The sequence below is a fragment of the Myotis lucifugus genome, unplaced genomic scaffold (assembly GCF_000147115.1).
Source record: "Myotis lucifugus unplaced genomic scaffold, Myoluc2.0 scaffold_84, whole genome shotgun sequence".
Taxonomy (NCBI): Eukaryota; Metazoa; Chordata; class Mammalia; order Chiroptera; family Vespertilionidae; genus Myotis; species Myotis lucifugus.
The window spans coordinates 3,098,671-3,121,782 of NW_005871132.1; the positions used below are offsets into that span (position 1 = coordinate 3,098,671).

At 38.9% G+C, this 23,112-nt stretch overlaps 1 protein-coding gene across 1 annotated transcript; it reads right to left on the bottom strand.

The window, feature by feature from the left end:
- Positions 1-608: 608 nt before the first annotated feature.
- LRRC58 (leucine rich repeat containing 58) lies at positions 609-23,098 on the bottom strand. The gene is made up of 4 exons (XM_006090925.3): positions 22,554-23,098; positions 12,282-12,410; positions 11,121-11,398; positions 609-6,433 (listed from the first exon to the last, which is right to left on the bottom strand). The coding sequence occupies exons 1-4, from the start codon at positions 23,051-23,053 to the stop codon at positions 6,240-6,242; spliced, it is 1,101 nt and encodes a 366-aa protein (XP_006090987.1). The 5' UTR covers positions 23,054-23,098; the 3' UTR covers positions 609-6,239.
- Between the last annotated feature and the right edge of the window lie 14 nt (positions 23,099-23,112).

Below are 23,112 nucleotides of genomic sequence, written 5' to 3' on the forward strand. Positions count from 1 at the left end.
AGCAGTTTTATCCGCAAGAAAGCAAGATCAGTTACACCCAATGTTTTTCTCTCTTGTGCCCTCAAATTTCTGAGCCCATCTTCACTAAGAAGCCTTCCTATACACTAACCAGGGAAGTGTTGGGCTTTTTCCACTTCAGCAAATTTAACACATTAGCTGTTTTGCAAAGAATGTCTTTCCTACCCACTCTATTTTACAACTCATAACCAACCACAACAGTCTTTCAAATTTTGTAATCTAGAAAAATGTCAGGTTTCCATAGTCACTAAGTTATTGGCACTAAAGAACAATACTAAATACTATTAACACTGTTCAGTTAGTTCTACGCTACTTAGTATTAAAATAGTTGGATTCTGGACTAAATGTAAGAAGGTACCGACCTTAGTTAGCAAAATGACCTCATTTCTAATTAGAGCATGCATCCGTAAATCTGTTAAGACTGTGGAAGAAGAAGGAACTGGAGTAGAAAGAGATCTGGTATAATTCATCTCTTATCCCTTGCATCTAGCATAGAGAGTAAATGTTACTATACACTTAATGTATGTATTCATGTACTGAGACAATTCAATAAACAGATGAGCAATGATATAGCAAGTAATCCAGGCAAATACCAATATTATAAGGATTTTAGTTTTTTAAAAAAATAAATGCTTGTCAATTAAAACTAAAATACAATTACTTTTCCAAAGTATAGAATCAAATTCCAACAACACACTTTTAATACAATACAGCAAAATGTTTGATATGGCAAAATTCACACAGAGGGTTAGTTAATACAAGATCACATTCTTTTGTGTGTCCTGGGGGAATAAAGGAGGTAAAGAATTGAAGTAGCTTAAAATATTCTTTTTAGAGCATTTACCATTACAAGGTAATATAGAAATTTGATGCAATAAGTTGTATTTTGTTCTGAAAATAAATTGTAATTATCGAATCATGTTGCTAAATTACATTTATTACCAGTTTTAAATATCTATATATATACCTATATAGATATTCCTAATTGACAAGATTTCAAATACAGAAGATTTAAAAATCAGATAAAAAGTAATTTGACTAAAAGTACATGAATTTTCAACATCCTTTGTTTATAAAGTCCCAAACTTTATAAAAAGTTAAAAACTGATTATTTAAAATATTCCTCCCATTATGTTTTTGTTTCTCATGAATATGAAGTGGGCTCAGAAATACAACACCAATTGTAGGCACACAAGTCTCTCCATGATTGCTGTAAAGTGATTGCTGAGTTTAATATTCCTTTCCAATAATACATCAATGTCAACCATTTAAGTTAGTGAAAAGATTCTCTTAAAACATCAGTTACAGACAGAAATACAAACCAATTTAGTAATGTCTTTAAAGTACCAGCAATAGAGGTGTCAATCTTATCCCATTTTCTTCCCCAGAGATTTGGAATAAAACAATTTTATCCAATTTATCCACAACCAAAGGAAGAAATAAGTTGTTGAATGCAATTTCTCCAGGAGCCATGGCTTTCTGGTATGACAGTATATAAAAAACTTTCATTAAACTAAATGCATTTTAATATTTACAGGATTGAATACTATCTCTTGTGATAAAGTGAGACAGAGCAATACTAGGTAAGTCTAGTAGCACCCAAATCAGTATTACCCTGAAAATGCTCAATAATGTGCAACATGTGTTATTAGTGAACTGTTATTTTCTACATCATTCTTGGCAAATATGGACCAAGGAGAAAAAGAAAGAAGATATTTACATGCAAAAATATTAAAACATATACACCCTCACCTTCAGCCTAGTATTATAGATAAGCCACTCACAAAATATGGTAGGCCTCGTGGCAATAGTATCTTTATATACTATTAATATAAAGTTGATTAGAAACTATCACCCCTTAGTGTTAGCAGATAAATTTTCTTTACAAAATAATATAAAAGAGAACATACCTTTGCACTGATTTTATTTATGGCTTTGACCTTCTGAGAGGATGCATGCCCGGGATTCCCTCTCCAGAAGCCCTAGACTCATAGACATTAGGCCCTGTTTAGCGAAAGGAATCCCTCAGGATCACAGTTTTTCTCCCTCAAGTCAAGTGCAAAGGGTGACAAGACTGTCATAAACAACTTATTAAATTACCTAGTTCCCCCCAAAATCTGGATGTAGACTGGAGGATTTAAGGCACATACTTTTCTGAGCTGAAGACACTGCTACCTTTAAAAAGATCATGACTAATGAAAATACAAAATTGGATGCTATTAAATTCATCACATTAATGTTACAGAGTATAGTGTTTAATACAGACAGTGAAGGTCAAGTGCTTCTTTTCTATACAGAGGGAATCAGAACTATGTATTGCAGATCATGCTGCCTAAAAACCTATACAGTAGTTTTTACTGTTGTTAAACGCCCAGCTCACTATTTTGAACTAAATGGGTAGTAATAGTTACACCACCACAATTAAATCTGTTTTGGATAAGAAGGGGTCATTAAAAATTAGGTATTTCTGAATGCAGCTTAACTTTATATACTCATACTATAACCGATATAGTTTAGCCTACAAAAGGTCTTATTATTCAGAATAACTCTTTATATAAAATGCTTTAAAAGATCAAACTTTATTTGCAGAAATTATGTTTTGTGGGTGTTTTTTTTCCATAGTGCAAAGGTAAACATTAACCAAGACTGTACCACAAATTCCAGGTTAATGAGGTATTACTTACTCCCTTTGGAAAGAGCAAGGTTGGCTATAGGAAAATCTTATTACTTGCTGGCCCTTCATTATGGAGGAATGTGGGCAATATCCCAATAGCAGAAACTAAAGAAATCAACGAGAAAGGCTTTCAGATGGTAGTCTGGCAACTTAATTTTAAAACAATTCACTATTACTTTAAAGAACTTTCTTTGCTCAGGGATATCCCTGGTAACTTCTATTTCCCTGCCCTTTGTTGCTTTAAAAGATTTCTTTCATTTCACACTCCAGCAATGAGCCTTTTCCCTCTTTCTTGTTTAAAACTGATATTCACAATGTTTGTGTGGAATTGGTCTGCAGTGTTATACTGCACTAGTGTGAACTGTCTTTAACTTTTATTTACATCAATACAAAAATTTCTCAAATTTGAGTTACAATTTACAATGCAAGTCTTTTCTTTCAAATTTCATAACCCAAAGTTCCAGGTATCAAGAATTTTAGTAAGAGACTCCTCTGGCACACATTTAGAAGTAAAATATGAACGGTAACCCCCAGACCTATTTTCCCTACTCAAATACAGGGAATACTGACAACCCTGACTAGCTTGTCCTTAGGTCAGCCATTCTCTGGCACCATGAAAGCAAAATTTTCCTAGTTCCTAAAATCCTAAGACTATTTCACCTCTCAGTTTTGTGACACTGAGAACTGTATTCTAAGGATAAAGATTACTAAGAATGTTCAATGTATCCATTTCAATTTTAAATATTAGCACTGAAGAATTTCATTCCAAACACTTTAATGCTTTGGCTAAGTAGTTTTATCCACATAAGTTTTGGTCACTAAAATTGTCCAAGTAGAGCTAAACATACTTATTTCACTATGAAAATTAGTGCATATTCTATACATCTCAAAAGATAAAGTTTATTAACTATAGTTTAAACACAAATATGTGACTTAACAACTAAAGAGATATAGACTATCATTTTAAATACAGAGTGAGCTAGATGATTTGGGAGCTGATTATCTGGTTTCTAGAATATCAGGTCCCTTATATCTCACCTTCTGGTTTAATTTCTAGTCACCGAGAAAGGGAAGGTAGAGGGAAAAAAACAGGGGGAAATCTTAGGAATTAGCAGCTCTTATAAAAGGTTAAAAGGTAAAAAGCTCTTGTAAAAGATTTTTTAAAAAGATAAAACAACTATAATGTAGATTTCAGTAAAAGTCACGAAAGACAGCTGGACACTGATCTTAGGTTTTCAAATGTACATATAGAGAACCATAGCAAACATTTTGATAGTTTGCTATATACATCTACATTATATAGCAAAAGCTAGAAACTGTTTCTGGTTAGACCTATTTACGCATCTGTAAAAGCTCAATCAGTGCATCTTATTTCTGGGAAGCTGGAAAGAGGTATGTAAGGTTGAACACCATATTTACATACCTATCCATTTTTTTTTTAATTTTTTTACAAAGATTAACTCTTAAAAGATTACCCAAGCTGTTACTTAGGTGAAGCTTGTAATAAATTTGAAAGTAAATTGAGGCATTTAAGCCAGAAAAATTTGGTCCTATTCATTTGAGTATTTTACTATGAATACATTATTTATTTTCTATGAAAATATTTTATATATCTAAACTAAGTCACTTACAAAACATTTTGAGTTTGCCACTTAGGTACTACCTAAGTCATCTTTACTATTCATACGTTTGTAGTATATAACTTGCTGTGGTTCAAATGGAGAAGTAAACAAGACTTGTTATTACTTCCATTGTAAGACATAATCACCCATGTATACTTTGCTAGGCAGTAGAAATATACTAGATTACGTCCATAGACATAGAAAGTTTCTGAATCAAAAGGAAAAAAGAATCTTACTACATTATAACAAGGGGAAGGGATTTACTTTATAGCAGCGTTTCACAACTGCAGTCATGAAACTTTCATGTTGTTTCATGAATTAACATATAATAAACAGACAAACTCTAAACTACCCTACAGTATATTTTCTTCTAAAGTAAAAAAATACTACATATGACAAAAACCTAATACATATACATATCATTACTGTAAAACAATCTGCTTTAAGAAATGATGTGCCCATTCATGAATGCAAGTCAGAAGGGAGGCCACCTCCTGCTTGCAATGCATTTCTGATTTGCATATTACTGTATAGGTAACATTTACCAAACATCATGCTATTATAGATTAATGATCTAAGATTGCTAGTATGTGTTGTGTATCTTATTTTATAATACCAACTTGTTACTGAACTGTTACTCAATTTTTATTGCATATTAAGCTGATTAATAAAAAGTTGGTCATTTCCAATAGCAAGTAATCTGTAAAAGCATTTTTCTTCTATACTTTAAGGATTATCTAATACTTTTTTATCAATATAAAAAATATTTTAAAAATATTCCATGGTTAAACTGATTTTGAAAATTGTTCTGTGTACAAACACGACTGCTGCCCAAATTTTATTTGGTTTGTTGTGATGTTTTTCTAGTGTTTTTTTAAAATCTAGAGAAAGTTATAGTTCAGTACACACAGGCAATAAAGTCATAACTGACTGTTAAAATTTTTAAGTCATTTTCCCACTCCTTTGTGCAAGATACAAAGAAGCTTACATAAATCTCTATTCTGTCCAAAGAAATCTGACAATTTTTTTTTCAATCAAAAACTATTATTCTCTTATGATGAACAGAGTGATCAAGAGTGAGGCCTCCCATTAAGTGTAAAAGTGACTTGTGAGGGGTTTACTTCATGTTTAAGCAAAAAATGAAGGTAAGGTAGCAATGAACTCAGGTGTCAGATATACAGTTGTTTACCTAGTTCTGTTAAAGCATATTTCAGCGTTCTGCATAGTATGGCAGGCTATAGGCTACTCTGGCATCATCTCTTGCATAAAATTCCAAATCCTAGCTAGGATTTAAGGCACTATAACAGTCATTGCTGGATTACCTAAGGGTAATAGCAATCATATAAAATAAAGGAGCAGAACTGAAGAGTTTTAAAATCCCACATAAGGTTATATCCCTTACTTTACCAGATAGTGGGGTCAGAAAGGTTTAGGGCCCATGTAACCATCTGTGAGCTTATCTGAATAGCTCTGTAATTTAGACATATGGGCAATATATGAAGAGGGTTAATTCTATTATAGTATAGTGTTCAACCTAAACCCAAGGACAACTCTGGTAATAATTACAGCTTTGATAATTTATTTCTTTATCTTAATTGTTACCACTCAAGGTTTATTATAGCATTGCTCTTCAGAATGTTCTAGTCTGCTGTGGGAGTTATGCAAAACTTGAGCGAAAACTGCAAACAATCAGCCAAATTTAAAATGGCCATTCAGAGTGAATTACATTTAAAAAATCCAAACATGGAAATGGACTCATTCCTGCTGAATGGGTAGATGATACATAAAATCTTTTATTTATATCACCTCTGACTCTTTCATGGACATTCAAGATGAAGATAATGTTTCTAGTGAACCTCACAGTCTACTTTCTTTTCTAACAACCTTTTCTCAGTCTTTTAGTGTTTCACTCCACTCTGCACTCTTCAACCAAGAAGAACTTTCTGCATTCTGTGTGCGGCAACACTAGCTTCGTCCTCCGAGTCAGATTCGCTCTGGGATGTGGAACTGCAAGGCGAAGAGCACTCTGGTGAACACAAGTAGTGCATCAGGGGGAGGCGGTACTTTCCACAGAAGTCCACAAATTTTATTTGTCTGACACAGCAGTCAAAGTACACTCCTGGGGAGAAGGAGGAATAAGTATAAAGTAATCATTACAAAGCACAGAATCAGTTTCTTTTGCAACCATTTCTCCAGCATTCTGAAGCAATGTCATGTACAGACTTCTCTGTTGTGAATCTTAAGCAGAACTAGATGTTTCTATAGCTGTTTATAGCTATTTATAATGATTTGGCTGCAAAGGGGCGGCCAGATTTACCTAAAAGGGAGATGGTATTAAAAGGACACTGTTTATTTAGCTTGTTTTCTCTGGGTGATTTGATAGACAGTGCCTGATAGTACTACCCTACTGTCAAGAAACTTAAAAAGCCTACAAAACTTCAAAATTTACAGAAAGGAGACAACTTTTGGTATCCTTGTTCTTTATGTTTTGAGAAGCAAAATAAAAATAAAAAAAAATGATATCTTACATTTCCACAGGTTCTAACTCTACACACTTCAAAGCTGTTTCATGAATGGTCTCATAGGGTTTTCACACAATTATATATTGTTAGGTAGACTGAAACTAGTACCTTTTCATCCTCACCTAAGAATATTTTTCCATTGATTTTTAGAGTGGAAGAGAGAGGGAAAAACAGAGAGTAACACCATAACTGGTTGCCTCCTGCACGTGCTCTGACCAGGGCCCGGGCTGGGGAGGAACCTGCAACTGAGGTACATGCCCTTGACCAGAATTGAACCCGGGAGGCTTTGATCTGCAGGTCAACACTATCCACTGAGCCAAACTGGCTAGGGTTATTCAGCTCTTTTGATTCCTAATTTTGATTCCACAGTGCTCCTGAACTGTGGCCCTTCAGCTAAGTAAAAATACATTTAGAGCTGAGAGAAAAGCAGAGGTTGCTGTATATCAGGGTTCTAGCTGCTCCTTCAAGATACCGCACATGTCAAACCTAGGCTGTCACAATGATTGCAGTATAACTGGAACATCTAGAACTCTGGGTCAAATTGCCTCTCTAGAGAGGAATCTCAACCTCTATACCTTACCTAAATTTCCTCTGGCACCAACAACTCTGTGTGTGTCACAAAAAGAACCAAAATAACAAGATGTGGTCCAAAGAAGAAATAACAATTTCTATTTATTTTTCCCTAACACTACCCCATTAACTTCCTAATTTTTTTAATCCTACAGTAACTATAACTCATCCTATATAATATCCTATATAATAAAAGGCTAATATGCAAATTGATCCAACGGCGGAACGATTGATCGCTATGACATGCACCAACCACCAGGGGGCAGATGCCCAACGCAGGAGCTGCCCCCTGGTGGTCAGTGCACTCCCACAGGGGGAGCGCTGCTCAGCCAGAAGCCAGGCTCATGGCTGGCAAGCGCAGCAGTGGTGGCAGGAGCCTCTCCTGCCTCCACAGCAGTGCTAAGGATCCCGAGGAGTCCCGGACTGTGAGAGCATACAGGCTGGGCTGAGGGACCCCCCCGCCCCCACCCCAGTACACAACTGTTGTGCACCGAGCCTCTAATCCTATCTAATAAGACAAAAAGGGTAATTAACCGTACCTCCGCTACGCTTCCCATTGGCTAATCAGGGCGATATGCAAATTAACTGCCAAGAAAGATGGTGGTTAACCGCCAACAAAGATGGCAGTTAATTTGCATATGTAGGCGCCAAGCCACGGACTGAGGCATTAGGCCTGGGCAGGGGCGGAGACAGCCAGCGATCGTTGATGGCGGCGGCAGAGAGCTGGGGGTGCCCTGCCCAGGTCTAATGCCTCGGCCAGCAGGGGCGGAGACAGCCAGCGATAGTTGATGGCGGCGGCAGAGAGCTGGGGGTGCCCTGCCCAGGCCTAATGCCTCGGCCAGAGGCGTTAGGTCTGGGCAGGGGCGGTGCCAGCGATCATGGGTAGCAGGGGCAGAGCCGGCCATGGTGGGAGCTGGGGGTCCCCTGCCCAGGGCTAATGACTCGGCCAGAGGCGTTAGGCCTGGGCAGGGGCCAAGCCGGCAATTGGTGTGAACTACAGAGGAAACACCTTTTCTGACTACTGATTGACTTAGCTCCCTGTATGCCACTGGTAATATTCTTAGTAACTTGGGTAATAAGAGTCCAAATAGGTGATCTAGGGTTTTTTACCACACTCCTGGAGAAAAAAAGGAAGGTCTGCTGCTGGAGGGTTAAGAAATGTCATATCCTGTCCTGGCTGGTTTTGCTCAGTGGATAATGCCTCGGCCTGCCCACTGCAGGGTCTGGGTTCAATTCTGACCAAGGGCATGTACCTAGGTTGCAGGCTCCTCCCTGGCCTGGGCCCAGGTCAGGGCTCATGCAGGAGGCAACCAATCAAAGTGTTCCTCTCACTTTGATGTTTCTCTCTGTCTTTCCCTTTCTCTTCCACATTCTCTAAAAATCAATGGAAACATATCCTCAGGTGAGGATAAAGGAAGAAAGAAAGAAAGAAAGAAATGTCATATCCTATGAAAGACACTTCTTGAAAATGCCTGAAGAAAGTTGTCATTTTTTCATGGTAAAGGGACTGGAGTCCGTGTTGATGAAAACACCTTGGTGGCTGCGGTGACTGGCAGTGGCTGCAACAGCGGGGTGATGGGGCTGGTGCCTTCCCCTGATCAGCCCGGTCGCCTCCCACAAAGGGAGGCCAGACTGTGGCTTAGGCCCTATCCCCAAGGGGAGCAGGGAGCAGGGAATAGGGCATCCCCTGAGGGCTCCCAGTATGTGATAGGGGGCAAGCTGGGCTGAGGGACTCCCCCCCACCCCCACCCCGTCCAGTGCACAGATTTTTGTGCACCAGGCCTCTAGTAGTTTAATAAAGGAAATTCAAGGTAGAAAAATAGAAAAATGCAATAAACTGGTCAATCAGTATTTATATACCCTCAAAATATGTTAGCTTCCTAAGGAAGTAACAAAATAAAGCATTATAGAGTTACCATGAGTTAAAATAGTACATTATTATCTTGTCATTCATAAGATCTCAGACTACACAGAGAAAATGTCTCACAAAATATACAATTACTTTTGCTTAGAGTTTAATAACTAATGAGTCTGGGAGGGGAAAATGTCAATGGTTCATTTCATATATTATCTTAAATTTTAAACTAATAATTTAAAATGCATTTTTGTTCCTAAGATAAGTAGCAAATCAGTATATTGAAGAAGTAATTCAGAAACAAATAAGAGAAAAAGTGAATTCTTGTAGAGGTCCATTTCCAGAAAAGGATAGATTTAAAGAGATTAGACAGAGACTACTGAGTCTGAAGGCCTGGTGTGAATGTTGTCCCTTGTCATTGTTAAAGCCAACTTAGGAAAGAGAACCAGAGAAAAGTGTAAGCAATTATAATTTGGCACAGCACAGCAATCTATACTTCTAAGAGTGAGTGGCTAGAAAGGCTCGAATATTGTTCTTTTTGAACCAACAGTGTCTTTTTTCTCTTGATATTCTTTGAGGAACTTAAATGATTTTCTCCTTTTTAATAAACCATATAATGGTTTCAAGACATGATGGGACTTCCCAGAAAAATCTCTGATCATAATTATATATCATTTCCTCAGCACCTACACTTATCCAACAACAGTAAAAACCTTTCTGTACCATCAAATTGAATTTTTTAAGTAACAGTCTTCTATGAGGGAGCCAAAATAAAATGACCTATCAGTCACCAACTCCCACTCACACTCCCTGGCACTCCATGCCCTTCATAACCTACTCTCAATGAATCTTTTATAAACTCTTTTCTCATTACTCCCCTAATTGTACAACTGAGCCAATTACTCATTCAACATTCTGCTCCATACTGCTGTTTTATCTCCAATTTTATTCTTTCCTTCTGAAAAGTTTCTTATCCTCAATCTTACCCTAACAAAATCCAACTCATACGTCAAGAATCATCTCATCTTTTCCAGATGTAGTTAAATGTACTCTCTCCCTCTTTTGATTTCCAATACTACACTGAATTCCTACTTCACTCCTTACATTATAGCATTTGTTTCATTCTCTCCATATACTCTAAACCAAAGAAATTTTGAGCCATGGATTTAAAAGTACATAAAATTCCAAGGTACATTCTGAAATTGGCACACATTCTGCCCATTCTCATATATCTTGAATCATACTCTATAAAGGTACCGGATACTCAGACTGGTGATTCTAAGTAGCTAAACAATTTAGAGATTCTTTCTAGGCAATTAGGATTGTTATGCTTCTTTTTTAAAAAAATATATATATTTTTAGTGATTTCAGAGAGGAAGGGAGAGGGAGAGCGAGATAGAAACATCAATGATGAGAGAGAATCATTGATCGGCTGCCTCCTGCACACCCCCTACTGAGCATCAAGCCAGCAACCCGGGCATGTGCCCTTGGCTGGAATGGAACCTGGGACCTGTAAGTCCACAGGCCGATGCTCTATCCACCGAACCAAACAGACTAGGGCTGTTATACTCCTTTTATGTTTCCTCTCATTTTACAAATCTTATGACAGTTCCAAAACAGGATAAGACTTTCTGGGTGTTTTCCTTGTGTATGAATCATAAAGGACTATTAAAAGAATAGAAAGAAAAGAAAAAGAATCAAATCCAGAGAGGGTCTTAGTTTCTGGTAAAGGGGTGAAAGGATGAGAGAAACAGAGACTAATTGCCTTTCTCTGAAAGAAGACAGCTAATGAAAACACTGAGATCATCAATTTGAAAATAGCTAACTGAATGGAAAACAAGGACACTAAATTTGCTTACCTCCACACTTTGGGTTTGGGCAATTGCTGGCTAAACTCAAGTATCTAAGAAGATTCCCAGGAAGATCACAGGGAGTGTAGGAAATATTTCGAATTTTAATAGTCCGAGCAGCTAATTCCAGGAGAGTCGGAGGATCATAGGTTAAATCTCTAACGAAACGAACAACCAACGGATTTCCTCGCAAACTCAATTCTTCCAAATGAATAAGGTTGAGGATCTCTCGAGGCAGGTATGTCAGCAAGTTATTGTGAAGACTGAGGGATCGAAGCGAATGCAACCTGGAATGAGTGAAGTACAAAAATCAATGACAGTAAGCAAGATAACTACCAAGAAAGTTAAGTTCTTCACTTAACTTGATTTCCCCATAATGTGCAATTAAGATTAGGTCAATGGAAATAAAATTTAAAAGTGCTAAAACTAGATCAGAGTACAGATTTGTAAATGTCATGATGGGCTTTTGCCCATGGAATCTCAGACAGTACAGAATACTTAAGAGAATATTCTGATGTACTAGATGAAATATAATGCTAGATTTAAACATTTTGGGGGGATGTTTTATCAGATAACCAAAAAAAGGAAAGATTCTAAATGCAGCAGGAATCAAGACCCTTCACATTATCTCGTTAGGATAGGAATGCTTCATATAAAATTAACAAACTCCCATAAAAACCTGGGAAATCTCTGTCAATGAATACCCTATTTTTTATTACAATATACAAATATTGTTAGACATAAACCACAGCCTTTAAAAGTAACATTAAAAATAAGCAACCCCATTCACAGCAAACATAACGGTAATTCTCATGTAACATCTAGTTCTTTCTACCTATAAAACATGTGGGTGAATGCCAAAACAGCAATTCCTAAGCATGTATCTCTATCTATAATAATAAAAGCCTAATCTATAATAATAAAAGCCTAACATGCAAATTACCGGACGTCATTCCAGACAAAGCCGTGGTGGCAGTTAGGGGCGATGAGGCAGGCAGGCGAGCGGTTTGGGGCAATCAGGCAGGCAGGCAGGCAGGCAAGCGGTTAGGAGCCAGCGGTCCCAGATTGCAAGAGGGTGCAGGCATCCTCCCCCCTCCGCCACCACCCCCTGTGCACAAATTTCGTGTACTGGGCCTCTAGTGTATACATAAGCTGCTTGAAACTACTCACTGTGAAAGCTGAGGAGGTACACTTTGAATTCTGTTGTCACATAATACCAAGTAATTTAGAGAAGGCAGATTTGCTAATTCTGGCGGGATTTCTTTGATGAAGTTTCCTCCAAGATATAAACACTCTAAACTGCAAAGATAAACAAAAATAAAAAGTAAATAAACCAAAGCTAGATAAGATACTCCATTTCCTTTATTACAATGAACACATTTCATTTATTCATTCAGCAAATGTTTTACTTAGGATCTGCTATATGCCATACAGTCTCTAGAGAAGTAATGCAATCTTCAGGAAGCTTATATTATAGGTAAGCAGACAAGACACACCAATATTAGGCAATATTATCAATACTACCTGTAGGGAGCAGCTCTAGGGTCAAACCTTGGGCTGACCCAGGGGTGGGCAAACTTTTTGACTCGAGGGCCACAATGGGTTCTTAAACTGAACCGGAGGGCCGGAACAAAAGCATGGATGGAGTGTTTGTGTGAACTAATATAAATTCAAAGTAAACATCATTACATAAAAGGGTACGGTCTTTTTTTTTTAGTTTTATTCATTTCAAACGGGCCGTATCCGGCCCGCGGGCCGTAGTTTGCCCACGGCTGGTGACCTGTGGCAGGGCCACAAACAAGTCCCAGCCTGGAGGGCAGAGCTCTCCTAGCATAATTAAGCCTGACCTTGTAGCCCTCCCTAATTCCTTCCTAAGTAGCTAATGGGCTGTGGGAGGTGCAGCAAGTGTTGCCAAAATAAGAACATTTGTATACATGTAAATCTACCCTTGTTTTAATCAGACTACAAAATAAAGCATTGGCTTGTAGGCTGGGTCTTCCGTGTCCTCATCCAGGCACGGGAGATCCACTGAGCCCCAGCTGTATTCTCGTCTGTCTTTTCTTCAATCCTTCACCACCCCTCCTCAGGTTCACCCTTGGCCATGCTGGCACAGCACAACTACCTAGTGGTTTTATTTTTGTTTGTATTTATTTTATTGAATCCCAGCTCTACCACTTACCAGTGCAAGAATTTGGACCAGTTATTTAATGTTATGCTCCAGTTTCTTCTTTAAAGTGGAATAATGTTATTATATATCATGTTAAGTGCCTAGCCAACAAATATGAACCAGACACCTACCATGCACCATTCTAGGGAATTTAATGAAAATAAAACCAATTACTTGACCTTAAGTAGCTTACATTCTAGTGAGACAGACAATAAATCAATGAATTTGTATATATTTTGTCAGACAGCTTTAAGTACTATAAAGAAAAAGGGAAGTAACCAGATGTTGATGAGAGTGATATTCTAGATGGGGAGGGGTAGGGGGAGTCATAAAGGGTTTCTTGTAGGAGATGACATTTGAACAAAGATTTGAATGAAATGACTGAGTACAAATCCCTGAGGTAGAAAAATGCTTGTGTTATAAAAGAGCAACACAGCCAGTGTGGGTAGATCAGGGAGCCAAAGGCGGGACAGTGATAGTCACAGAGGTCAGACAGGTAGTCTAGGAAGGGCAGATTAGGTCCTTCAGACCTCAGGAACGACTGAATTGTATGAAGTTGTGCTCTTTACAAGAGTTACACTCACAACAGAAATACCTCAATACATTAAAAGTGAAGGGATAAAAAAGCACATCTCCACCATTTCACATCTGGACTACTACAATAGCCTCCGGTCTTGAGCTTCCATTCTTCCCATCACACTCCCTTCTCACTTCAGCAGCTATTTTCCACACAACAGCCACGTTATCCTTCTAGAGCAGCCATTTCCAATGGGTCTGCTACAAGAATTTTAAAAACATGCAATACCTGACTATTTAGTCAGGGGCACTGACCTCTTTTCCCTTAGACCAGCGGTTCTCAACCTGTGGGTCACGACCCCTTTGGGAGTCAAAAGACCGTTTCACAGGGGTCGCCTAAGACCATCCTGCATATCAGATATTTACATTACGATTCATAACAGTAGCAACATTACAGTTATGAAGTAGCAACGAAAATAATTTTATGGTTGGGTCACAACATGAGGAACCGTATTTAAAGGGCCAGAAGGTTGAGAACACTGCCTTAGACTGTCAAATAAAAAAAAATGACAACAGCCAACACAATAGTTGCCATCCCGTGTGAATGAATCAAAATTATACTTTTTTTTAGTCAGATTGGCAAGAAATATATTTTTTGGTGTGCTATAAAATTTTAGTAATTAGTTTATGTATGCCATGAGATAAAAAAGGTTGAAATTGTTTTAGAGTATAATTCAAGTATATCCTTTAGAAATTCTTTCAGCAAGAGCCCACCTTAGTTTTTATCTTTGAGTCCTTCGTCTCTGACATTTTTATGCCCCCCGACCCCCTCCTTGTTAAGTAATAAATAGGTTGGCTGGGCATTAATTTCTAGGTTGACAGTTACTTTTATTAGCCTAGGACAGTGGTCGGCAAACTCATTAGTCAACAGAGCCAAAAATCAACAGTACAACGATTGAAATTTCTTTTGAGAGCCAAGTTTTTTAAACTTAAACTATATAGGTAGGTACATTGTTATTAACTTAATTAGGGTACTCCTAAGCTGGCCTTTGCTAAAAACGTCCTCAATCTGATTGAGGTACGTTCGCTGAGGTCGACCCCTTCCAACTCTCCCATCCACACTCGTCTTGTATACTTGTTTCGTCTATCTCCTTTCCGAAAACCGACTTCTGCGCATGAGCCATGAAGTTTCAATCGCACTGTACATGTGCGCCCGCACGTGGTATTTTGTGGAAGAACCACGCTCAAGAGGCCAAAGAGCCGCATGTGGCTCTCGAGCCTCGGTTTGCCGACCACTGGCCTAGAAAGTTACTGTTCCATGATCTTATTTTAGCCAGTATTAGCATATTGCTCCTTTGTAGGTAATCTGGTGTTCTTTTTTTATTAGGAGCTTTTAGAATCTTTTTTATTTATTTTAACTTGATTGTTCTTAAGTTTTATCATGATCAGTTTGAAGTACGCTTTTTAATTGTGGGAAATTTTAAACCATTATTATTTCAAACACTCCTTTCCTACATGCTCTCTATTCTCTTTCTAGAATTTCTAATAAATAGCAGTGGAACTTCAGAATCAATTATCCATGTTTTTTAATATTTCTTTTATTCTACAAGCTATCTTTCAGCCTATTAAGTTCATAATTACATTTTTTCATTCCTAGGAATTCTAACTAGGATTTTCATAACTGTCAATTTTTAAACTTCTTATTCTTGTTTCATTGATGAAGTTCCCTCCTTTACCTCTCTGACATTTGAAATCATGCTTACTGCAAAGAGTTTTGTAGGTAGCCTTATTACATGTATTTTCTAGGTTTAATTTCTTCCATTTGTTGAATTTCCTATCTTTACTTCATTATCTCGCCTTCCTTTATGTGTGGTGATTCAAAGTTTTGTCATTTTAAAAACATACTAATGATACTCCTTTTCTATTTCTGACTGCGTAAATCTCTTAGATTTATAATGCTTAAAAACAAACAAGTTTAATTCCAATATGTTATTTTTTTATCTTTCAAATATTGTATCAAAAATCAACTGTCTGTATACAAGACTAAATTCACCTATATGTAAATGTTTAAGCACTGGTCTAAAAACTTCCTAAGCAAGATTTTTTGGGCTTAACAAAAATGGTCTAAATTAATGTTCAGTTATTCAGAAATAGCTGTTTTTCAATGATTAGAGCGAAGAGAACAGAATAGAATTAGAATCAGAATAGAAAGGACACATATGTAATAACTTAATCAATAATAAAAAAAAGAATCAGAATAGAATATTTGGAGCCCCCCAAACAGAAACTACTCTGGAAAAATAATTATTTTAATGAGAAAACTATCTGGAAAAAAATATTAGCTAACTTGGAAGTCTTTTTATAAAGGATTAAACAGTTAAATAACAACTTGCATTATAGTCTACTGAAGGAGAAAAGAAAATGAATAAAGGGGAGAGTGAATGAGAGCAAATTTAAATATTGTCTTTTCTATTTAAGTATCTAACCTAGATAAATTAGTGTCTGGTGGTCAGTTACTACTCAATGACTTTTTCTCTCAATATTTTGGAGTGGGTTGGGAGGCATACAGACAAAGGATGCCAAACCTTAGCAGTTACTGTGACTTGGCAGAGAAGAACCTGATGTTCTAAAATATAACCAAGCCAATGATTTCAAGATTATATCATTCTCTTTTGCAACTGATGGGTGTCATTAATCAGATTACACAACCAGCACATTAAATGTACACTTTGAGGCTTATTTCTCACTTTGAAACTCAAATAATTCCCAAAGTTCTAGGAACATGAAGCCTTTAAATTATTTATAAAATTAAATTTCCAAATCACACTCTATTGTTTCCAAACCTACTTTTCTGTAAAAATGAAGGAAAACTATTGTTGAATTTAAAACAAAACTGTAGTATTTAAGAGTTCTTATGTTCATCAGCACTGCACCTCTGCTGATCAGGCTTGGAACAATTCTATTCTTTCAGTGCTGGACAGATACAGAAAACAGGAAAATCATTCACAAAATTTACAGAATTCTTCCTTTCCTTTCTGTTTACCATTAACAGACCATCCTTAGATTTGTTTCTTGAATAGTATCTCAGTTCTCCAATCCTTAGCAATACTGAAGTAGGTGGCTTTTCTCTAGCAAAGGCCTATGACCCATTGAAAAAAAATACAGTAGGGTCCCTTAGTGCCAATCAACTTTAATCACAGATATAAGTAGAAAATGTTTTTCTTCTCCATCCAAATAAAAACGACATTACTAATAAATATAACAAAAGTATACATTAGTCCTATAATTACTGTTAAAGGGAGATGAAATTACAGTGAGACATGTTTGTAGACAAAAAGGCAGAAAACAAACAGAGAAAGAACCATATATGTATGGATAAAGAAAGTAATTTTCTTGAGATACCATCCTCATATTGAATTATTTTCAAACACTATCACTGACTACAGGCTTTTAGAGTACATTATATGTTCAAAAGTAGAAGCACAAATGGAGGAATCATCCCTTGGTACTTGCCCCAAACTAAGGCAATAAAAGAAAGAAATCAGAAGGAAGAAGTTGAGAACCAGAGAAAAACTCAGTATGTGATTCTAAATGGGAGAAAAACATTTTTATTTAAACTTTATCACTTCCTATTTATCATCTGGTCCAGTCACTTCTTCTGTAAGATACCAATTTATTAGCTGCAAAACACTCTAGGGCAGCGGTCGCCAACCTTTGGGACCTCACCGACCATTAGTGGTCTGCGGACCATCGGTTTCCAACCGCTGCTCTAGGGCATTAATATTTACCTTTGTTTCTATCACAAGTCTCTTATCTTCAATTTCTAAAGCCACATCAGACAGTAAGAGAAGGGTCATGAATAGAAAAGGGAAGGCATTACTTGTGAAGAAAATACTGAGAAAAATGGTACCAACTGAAACTCACTTGTGCTCAAACCTACTCTCCAAATGTCTAGAATCCTGGATACCAAACAGTCCTGAAGCTTTTGCTTTTTTAAATAACTACTGGGCGTTAAGTTATTAAGCATCTGAGCTAATTGAGAGGAATAAGTTTAGATGTCATATGAAACAGGCCAAAATACTAAATAACTTACTTTCAACATTATAAGAACAAAAATAAGTTGGTCTATATACTAGCCAAAGAGGTATTATACCTACTTGGAGAATAACCTCATACTTTGATGATTAGAATCTACATCCACAACCTTATGGTTCACACTGAGCTTAATTTACTCCATGGGAATGAAGTTAATAAATATAAGATTTTCAAAAAATAAAAATATATACATATATAAGATTTTCAGCATCTACTTATTTGTTACTAGTGGCCCAGTGTATGGTTTCATGCACTCTGAAAGGAAATTAGAAGATTTGTGCAGTAATTACATTACTGCAAAAAATTACATGTCAAAATAGTATATATAATATCTATATATTCTATATATATAAAAGCCTAAGCAACTGTCCAACCGGTAGCTATGACATGCAATGACCACCAGGGGGCAGAGGATGAATGCAGGAGCAGCTAAGCTGTGGAGACTTGGCAGTTGTGGTTCTCGGATGACGCACCCAGAATGAGAGGAGGGAGCCTGATTCTGGGGTGTGTCACCCGAGAACAGCCCTCTTGCAATCCAGAACTCCTCGGAGGATGTTGGAGAGCCGGTTTCAGCCCGATCCCCACAGGCCAGGCTGAGGGACCCCACCTGCCCGAGGGACCCCATTTCACTCTGCAGACGACCTTCGAACTGCGGTGCCGTCCCAGGTGTGGCCCGCCAGGGAGGGACCACGGGAGGTTGGCTCCAGGTCACGTCTGGCCTGTCTTGCCCAGTCCCGCTCTGCCCCACCTTCTAATTAATTTCCTTTCAATATGCACCAATCTATGCACTAGGGCACTAGTAGTATTATAAAATTAATACATGCATGCAATTGGCACCAGTGAGAACTTTATATGTATCGGGCATGCGTGAGTCAACGTTTATTTTTAAATTTCCAGTGCACGTCATATGTACCGGCCGGTAGGTTGGTCAGACGTCCGGACAGACGTATGGTGGGACATATGGTCAGTCACTTAGCCTTTTATATATATAGATACTTCAAAACTGACCTTTCAGAAACCATTTCTTCAAAAGAGTTTGCCGCTAGGATAAAAGATTAACAAAGCACAGAAAACATACATGAAGACACCCTACAAATCTGAAGAGGTTAATTATACCAATTAAGCTAATTGTCCATATCTGTTATTCTTTCCTGAAATGAAGGCTGGGGATAAAGGAGACCTTCACATGGATTATATACTCTGCAATACTTTTTAAATTGCTGTTAAAAAGGATAGATATCTTCCTAACATCCAACAGATGAGAAATCAAAGAACTAGGTTCTAGCCCTACTCTGTCACTGTGGAATATTCATGGGTTTGGAGTGAGAGATCACAGAGGTCAAATCCAATTCCACCACTCACTGGCTTTGTAATATTGACTTAACATCTCAGAACTTCTGTTTCCTCTTCTCATCTAACAGAGTCATTGTGAGAATTAAAAATCATATTTAAAACACATAACAGGGCCCACAGCATTGTAAGCAAGCAAATAAATGGGATTTTTACTTACTCTTTTCCTTGTGTGATGGAAATAATACTTGCTCTTGTTTTTTCTTAGTATTTTAAGAAAACTTAAATGAGGTTGAAATTATGTAACACAAATATTAGAAGGAACCAAGGTCTGTCAATTTTTATCTAAATTTCTCTTAAACCCTTCTATTTCTTATTATCTCTCATGGCATAACTCTGGTATAATCTACTATCATCTCTAATTCTACTAGAATAGCCTCCTTCTAACCAGCCCTCAAAATCTCTTATCTCTCCACCCTCTCCCACTCCATTCTTACACAGCAACAAGAGAGGTGTGCTTAAAACTCTGTGTACTTAGAATAAGATAGAAACTTCAATATATGACATGGCCTGAGGTCTGGCTCAAATGGATTTGCCACCTTCCCTCTTGGCCACTTTCTCACTATGCTCTAATACAATGTCCTCCTTTCAAAATTTTGATCTTCAGTCCTTCTTGCCTCTGGGCTTTCACCTGTGCTGCTCCTTCAACTTGGACTGATCCCTCCCCACCCTCTCCTAGTTAATTCATACTCCTTCAAAAATTCAGTTCAAATGTTACTTGCTGAAGAACCAAACTACGTCAGGCAGGCCCCTCTGTTATTTCATTTCAAGGCACTCTGTATGTCTTCACAGAACTTACAATTGTAATTAAATAATGAGGTTTAATGTCTCTTGTAGTGTTAGCTCCAGGAGGGCAGGATCATGTTCACCACAGTATCCCCAGCACCTGACACATTGTAGGTACTAAATAAATATCTATGATGAGTAAATGAAGACATATCTTGTCCAAATGCCTCATTTTACAGATTAGGAGGCTGTAGTGAGGATATATTAAGTGACTTGCCTAAGGCTGGGACATCAAGAGACCTTATTCTCAGGCCAATGTTCTTTTCACTACAATTAGCTCTATGGTCCCTCTCATCTTTAACATTCTGTTATCTCAGAAAATTCAAATAAAAGCTGTGAAATATTTTCAGATGAAAGACACTTTGTTTCACTTCGGACAATCCACTGGTTCTTGCACTATTTTCTTACTGTCCTGCACAGCACATTTAAGGGACTTTTGCTACCTGTGTCTCTACTTCTTCCTTGCATTTAATTCAACATACATTAACTGAATAATAAGGCAGACCTGTATACAAGGAATTATAATCAATAGGATAAATGCAATGGTGGGATGAGTGAGGTACAGAGGAAGTACAGTATAGATCATAAATTAGTTGTGGTTCATGAAGCAGTTAAGAAAACAAAGATATCACCCTCATGGTGGGTTCTGAAGGATGAATAGGAATTTACCAGGTACAGGCAACATTTTAGGCAAAAGGAAAAGGCCATGTAGAGAGTTACTGCATTCATTCTATGCATATTTACTGTATGCCCATCGGTGCTGGTAAAATGCATGGCTCTCTGAATTCCACAAGTAGTACAGTAGTTCCCTTTTATTTGCAGTTTTGTTTCCCCAGTGTCAGTTACCCATGGTCAAGTGTGGCCCAAAATTATTCAATGGAAAATTCCAGAAGTAAACACTTCATAAGTTTTAAATTATGCACTGTTCTGTCTAGTGTGATGAAATCTAGTACCAACCTGTTCTACCCCGCCTGGGTTGTGAATCATCCCTTTGTCCAGCATATACACGCTGCATACACTACCCACTCATTAGTCACTTAGCCATCTAGTTAATCGGATCAATTGTCAAGTCACATTTACTTTACATAGTAATAGCTCCAAAGAGCAAGAGTAGTGCTGGCAATTCTGGTATGTCAAAGAAAAGCTTTAAAGTACTTCCTGCAAGTAAAAAGGTGAAAGTTCTCTACTTAGAGGAAAGAAAAAAAATCGTATGCTGAGTTTGCTAAAAAAACTAAGGTAGGGATGATTCTTCTATCTGTGGAATTGTGAAGGAAACAGAAATCTGAGCTAGTTTTTCTGTCCCATCTCAAAACGAGTAAGTTATGACCACCGTGCCTGTAAGTGCTTAATTAATAGGAAAAAGGCATTAAATCTGTGGGTGGAAGACGTGAGCAAAGACTACATTCATGTTTATTTCAAGTATGTAGTTATAGTTGTTCCTTTTATTATGTTGTTTATCTCTTACTGTGCCTAACTTACAAATTAAACTTTATCACAGGTGGGTGCATATTGAAAAATACATGGTATAAATAGGGCCAGGTACTATCTGAGGTTTCCAGTATCCACTAGGGACCTGAAAACACGGCCTCCCCACCCTCCACCCCCTGCCATGGGGGACTTGGGCGTTGCTGTTACTAGAGACCAGGGAGCGGTAAATGTCCTAGAAAGCAAGGTTCGGATCAGAGTACATCGTATGTCTGGCTAAAAGGCACAAACTTTGATCTATAGCAGCGACTTTCAACCGATGTGCCGCCAGAATTTTAAAAACATGCAATACCTGACTATTTAGTCAGGGGCACTGACCTCTCTTTCCGGATTGTCAAACAAAGTAACAGCCAACACAACAATAACCGCCTGATGTGAATGAATCAAAAATTGTTTTTTTTTCTTATCAGATCAGCAAAAACAAACAAACAAAAACACCCCAATACATTTTTCGGTGTCCCGCAGAATTTTGGTCATCAGTTTATGCGTGCCATGAGATGAACAAGATTGAAAACCGCTGGTCTATAGGCGGGGAAAACGGCCAAGGACGATTACAAAGCAAGAAAGTGACAACATCAGCATTTGAGTAGCTATCCGTCTGAATCACGCCAAGAGAGACAGAAAAACGGCCTCGAAAATCTGCTTCGGGGAAATACAACACCCCAAACGCGGCCCCACGCCGCCTCGCCAGATCCGCTGAGCTGGCGGGGCCGTGCTCACCGCCCACGAGTTGCAGTGGTTCTCAACCTTCCCAATGCCGGGACCCTTTAATACAGTTCCTCATGTGGTGACCCCCAATTTCATTGTGACAAATTGAACATAATTAAAGCATAGTGATTAATCACAAAAACAATATGTAATTATATATGTGTTTTCCGATGGTCTTAGGCGACCCCGGTGAAAGGGTCGTTCGACCCCCAAAGGGGCCGCGACCCACAGGTTGAGAACCGCTGGAAAGGGAACGAGGCGGTTACGCGACTAAACCGCGCGCAGACCAGGCCCGGCGCCCGGCGCCCCCTCCCCCGACGGCGGGACCCGCTCACCTCCGCAAGTTCTCGATCTCGGCCGGGATGGTCTGCAGCTGGTTGCCCCCCAGGCTGAGGGTCTGCAGCGCCCGCAGCTCCAGCACCGAGGCGGGCACCTCCTGGAAGCAGTTCCCGCTGAGGTTGAGCACCTGGAGGCTGCGCGCGAGCGGCGACCGCGCCAGCCCCTTGGGCAGCGCGCCGGGCCCGCCGAGCCGGTTGTTCTTGGCCAGCAGCGTGCGCAGGCCGCGCAGCGCCAGCAGCTCGGGCCCCAGCGCCGTCAGCGCGTTGCCGCTCACGTCCAGCAGCTGGAGGTGCGGGAAGCCGCTGCCCAGGGCCCGCGGCAGCGACGCCAGACGGTTGTGCGGCAGCAGCAGCCGCAGCAGCGCCTCCCGCGCGCCGCGCCGCTCCTCGCCCCGCGACTCCAGCTCGGACTCCAGCGTCTCGGGGGACACGCTGAGGCGGGACAAGTTCAGCTCGGCCTCCCCGCCCGCGGTCACGGCCGCCCCGGCCTCCTCCATCCCGCCCGCCGCGGGGCGCGAAGGCCCGGAACCCGGAGAGCGCCGCGCGCGACCCCCAG

What these genes read in the sequence shown, in the direction of transcription:
- LRRC58 (XM_006090925.3), bottom strand. Translation starts at nt 23,053, where the DNA reads ATGGAGGAGGCCGGGGCGGCCGTGACCGCGGGCGGGGAGGCCGAGCTG. An exon ending in GAGATCGAGAACTTGCGGAG is followed by an intron (nt 12,411 to 22,553) that starts GTGAGCGGGTCC and finishes TTATCTTTGCAG; the next exon opens with TTTAGAGTGTTTATATCTTG. An exon ending in CCCAAACCCAAAGTGTGGAG is followed by an intron (nt 6,434 to 11,120) that starts GTAAGCAAATTT and finishes CCTTCTCCCCAG; the next exon opens with GAGTGTACTTTGACTGCTGT.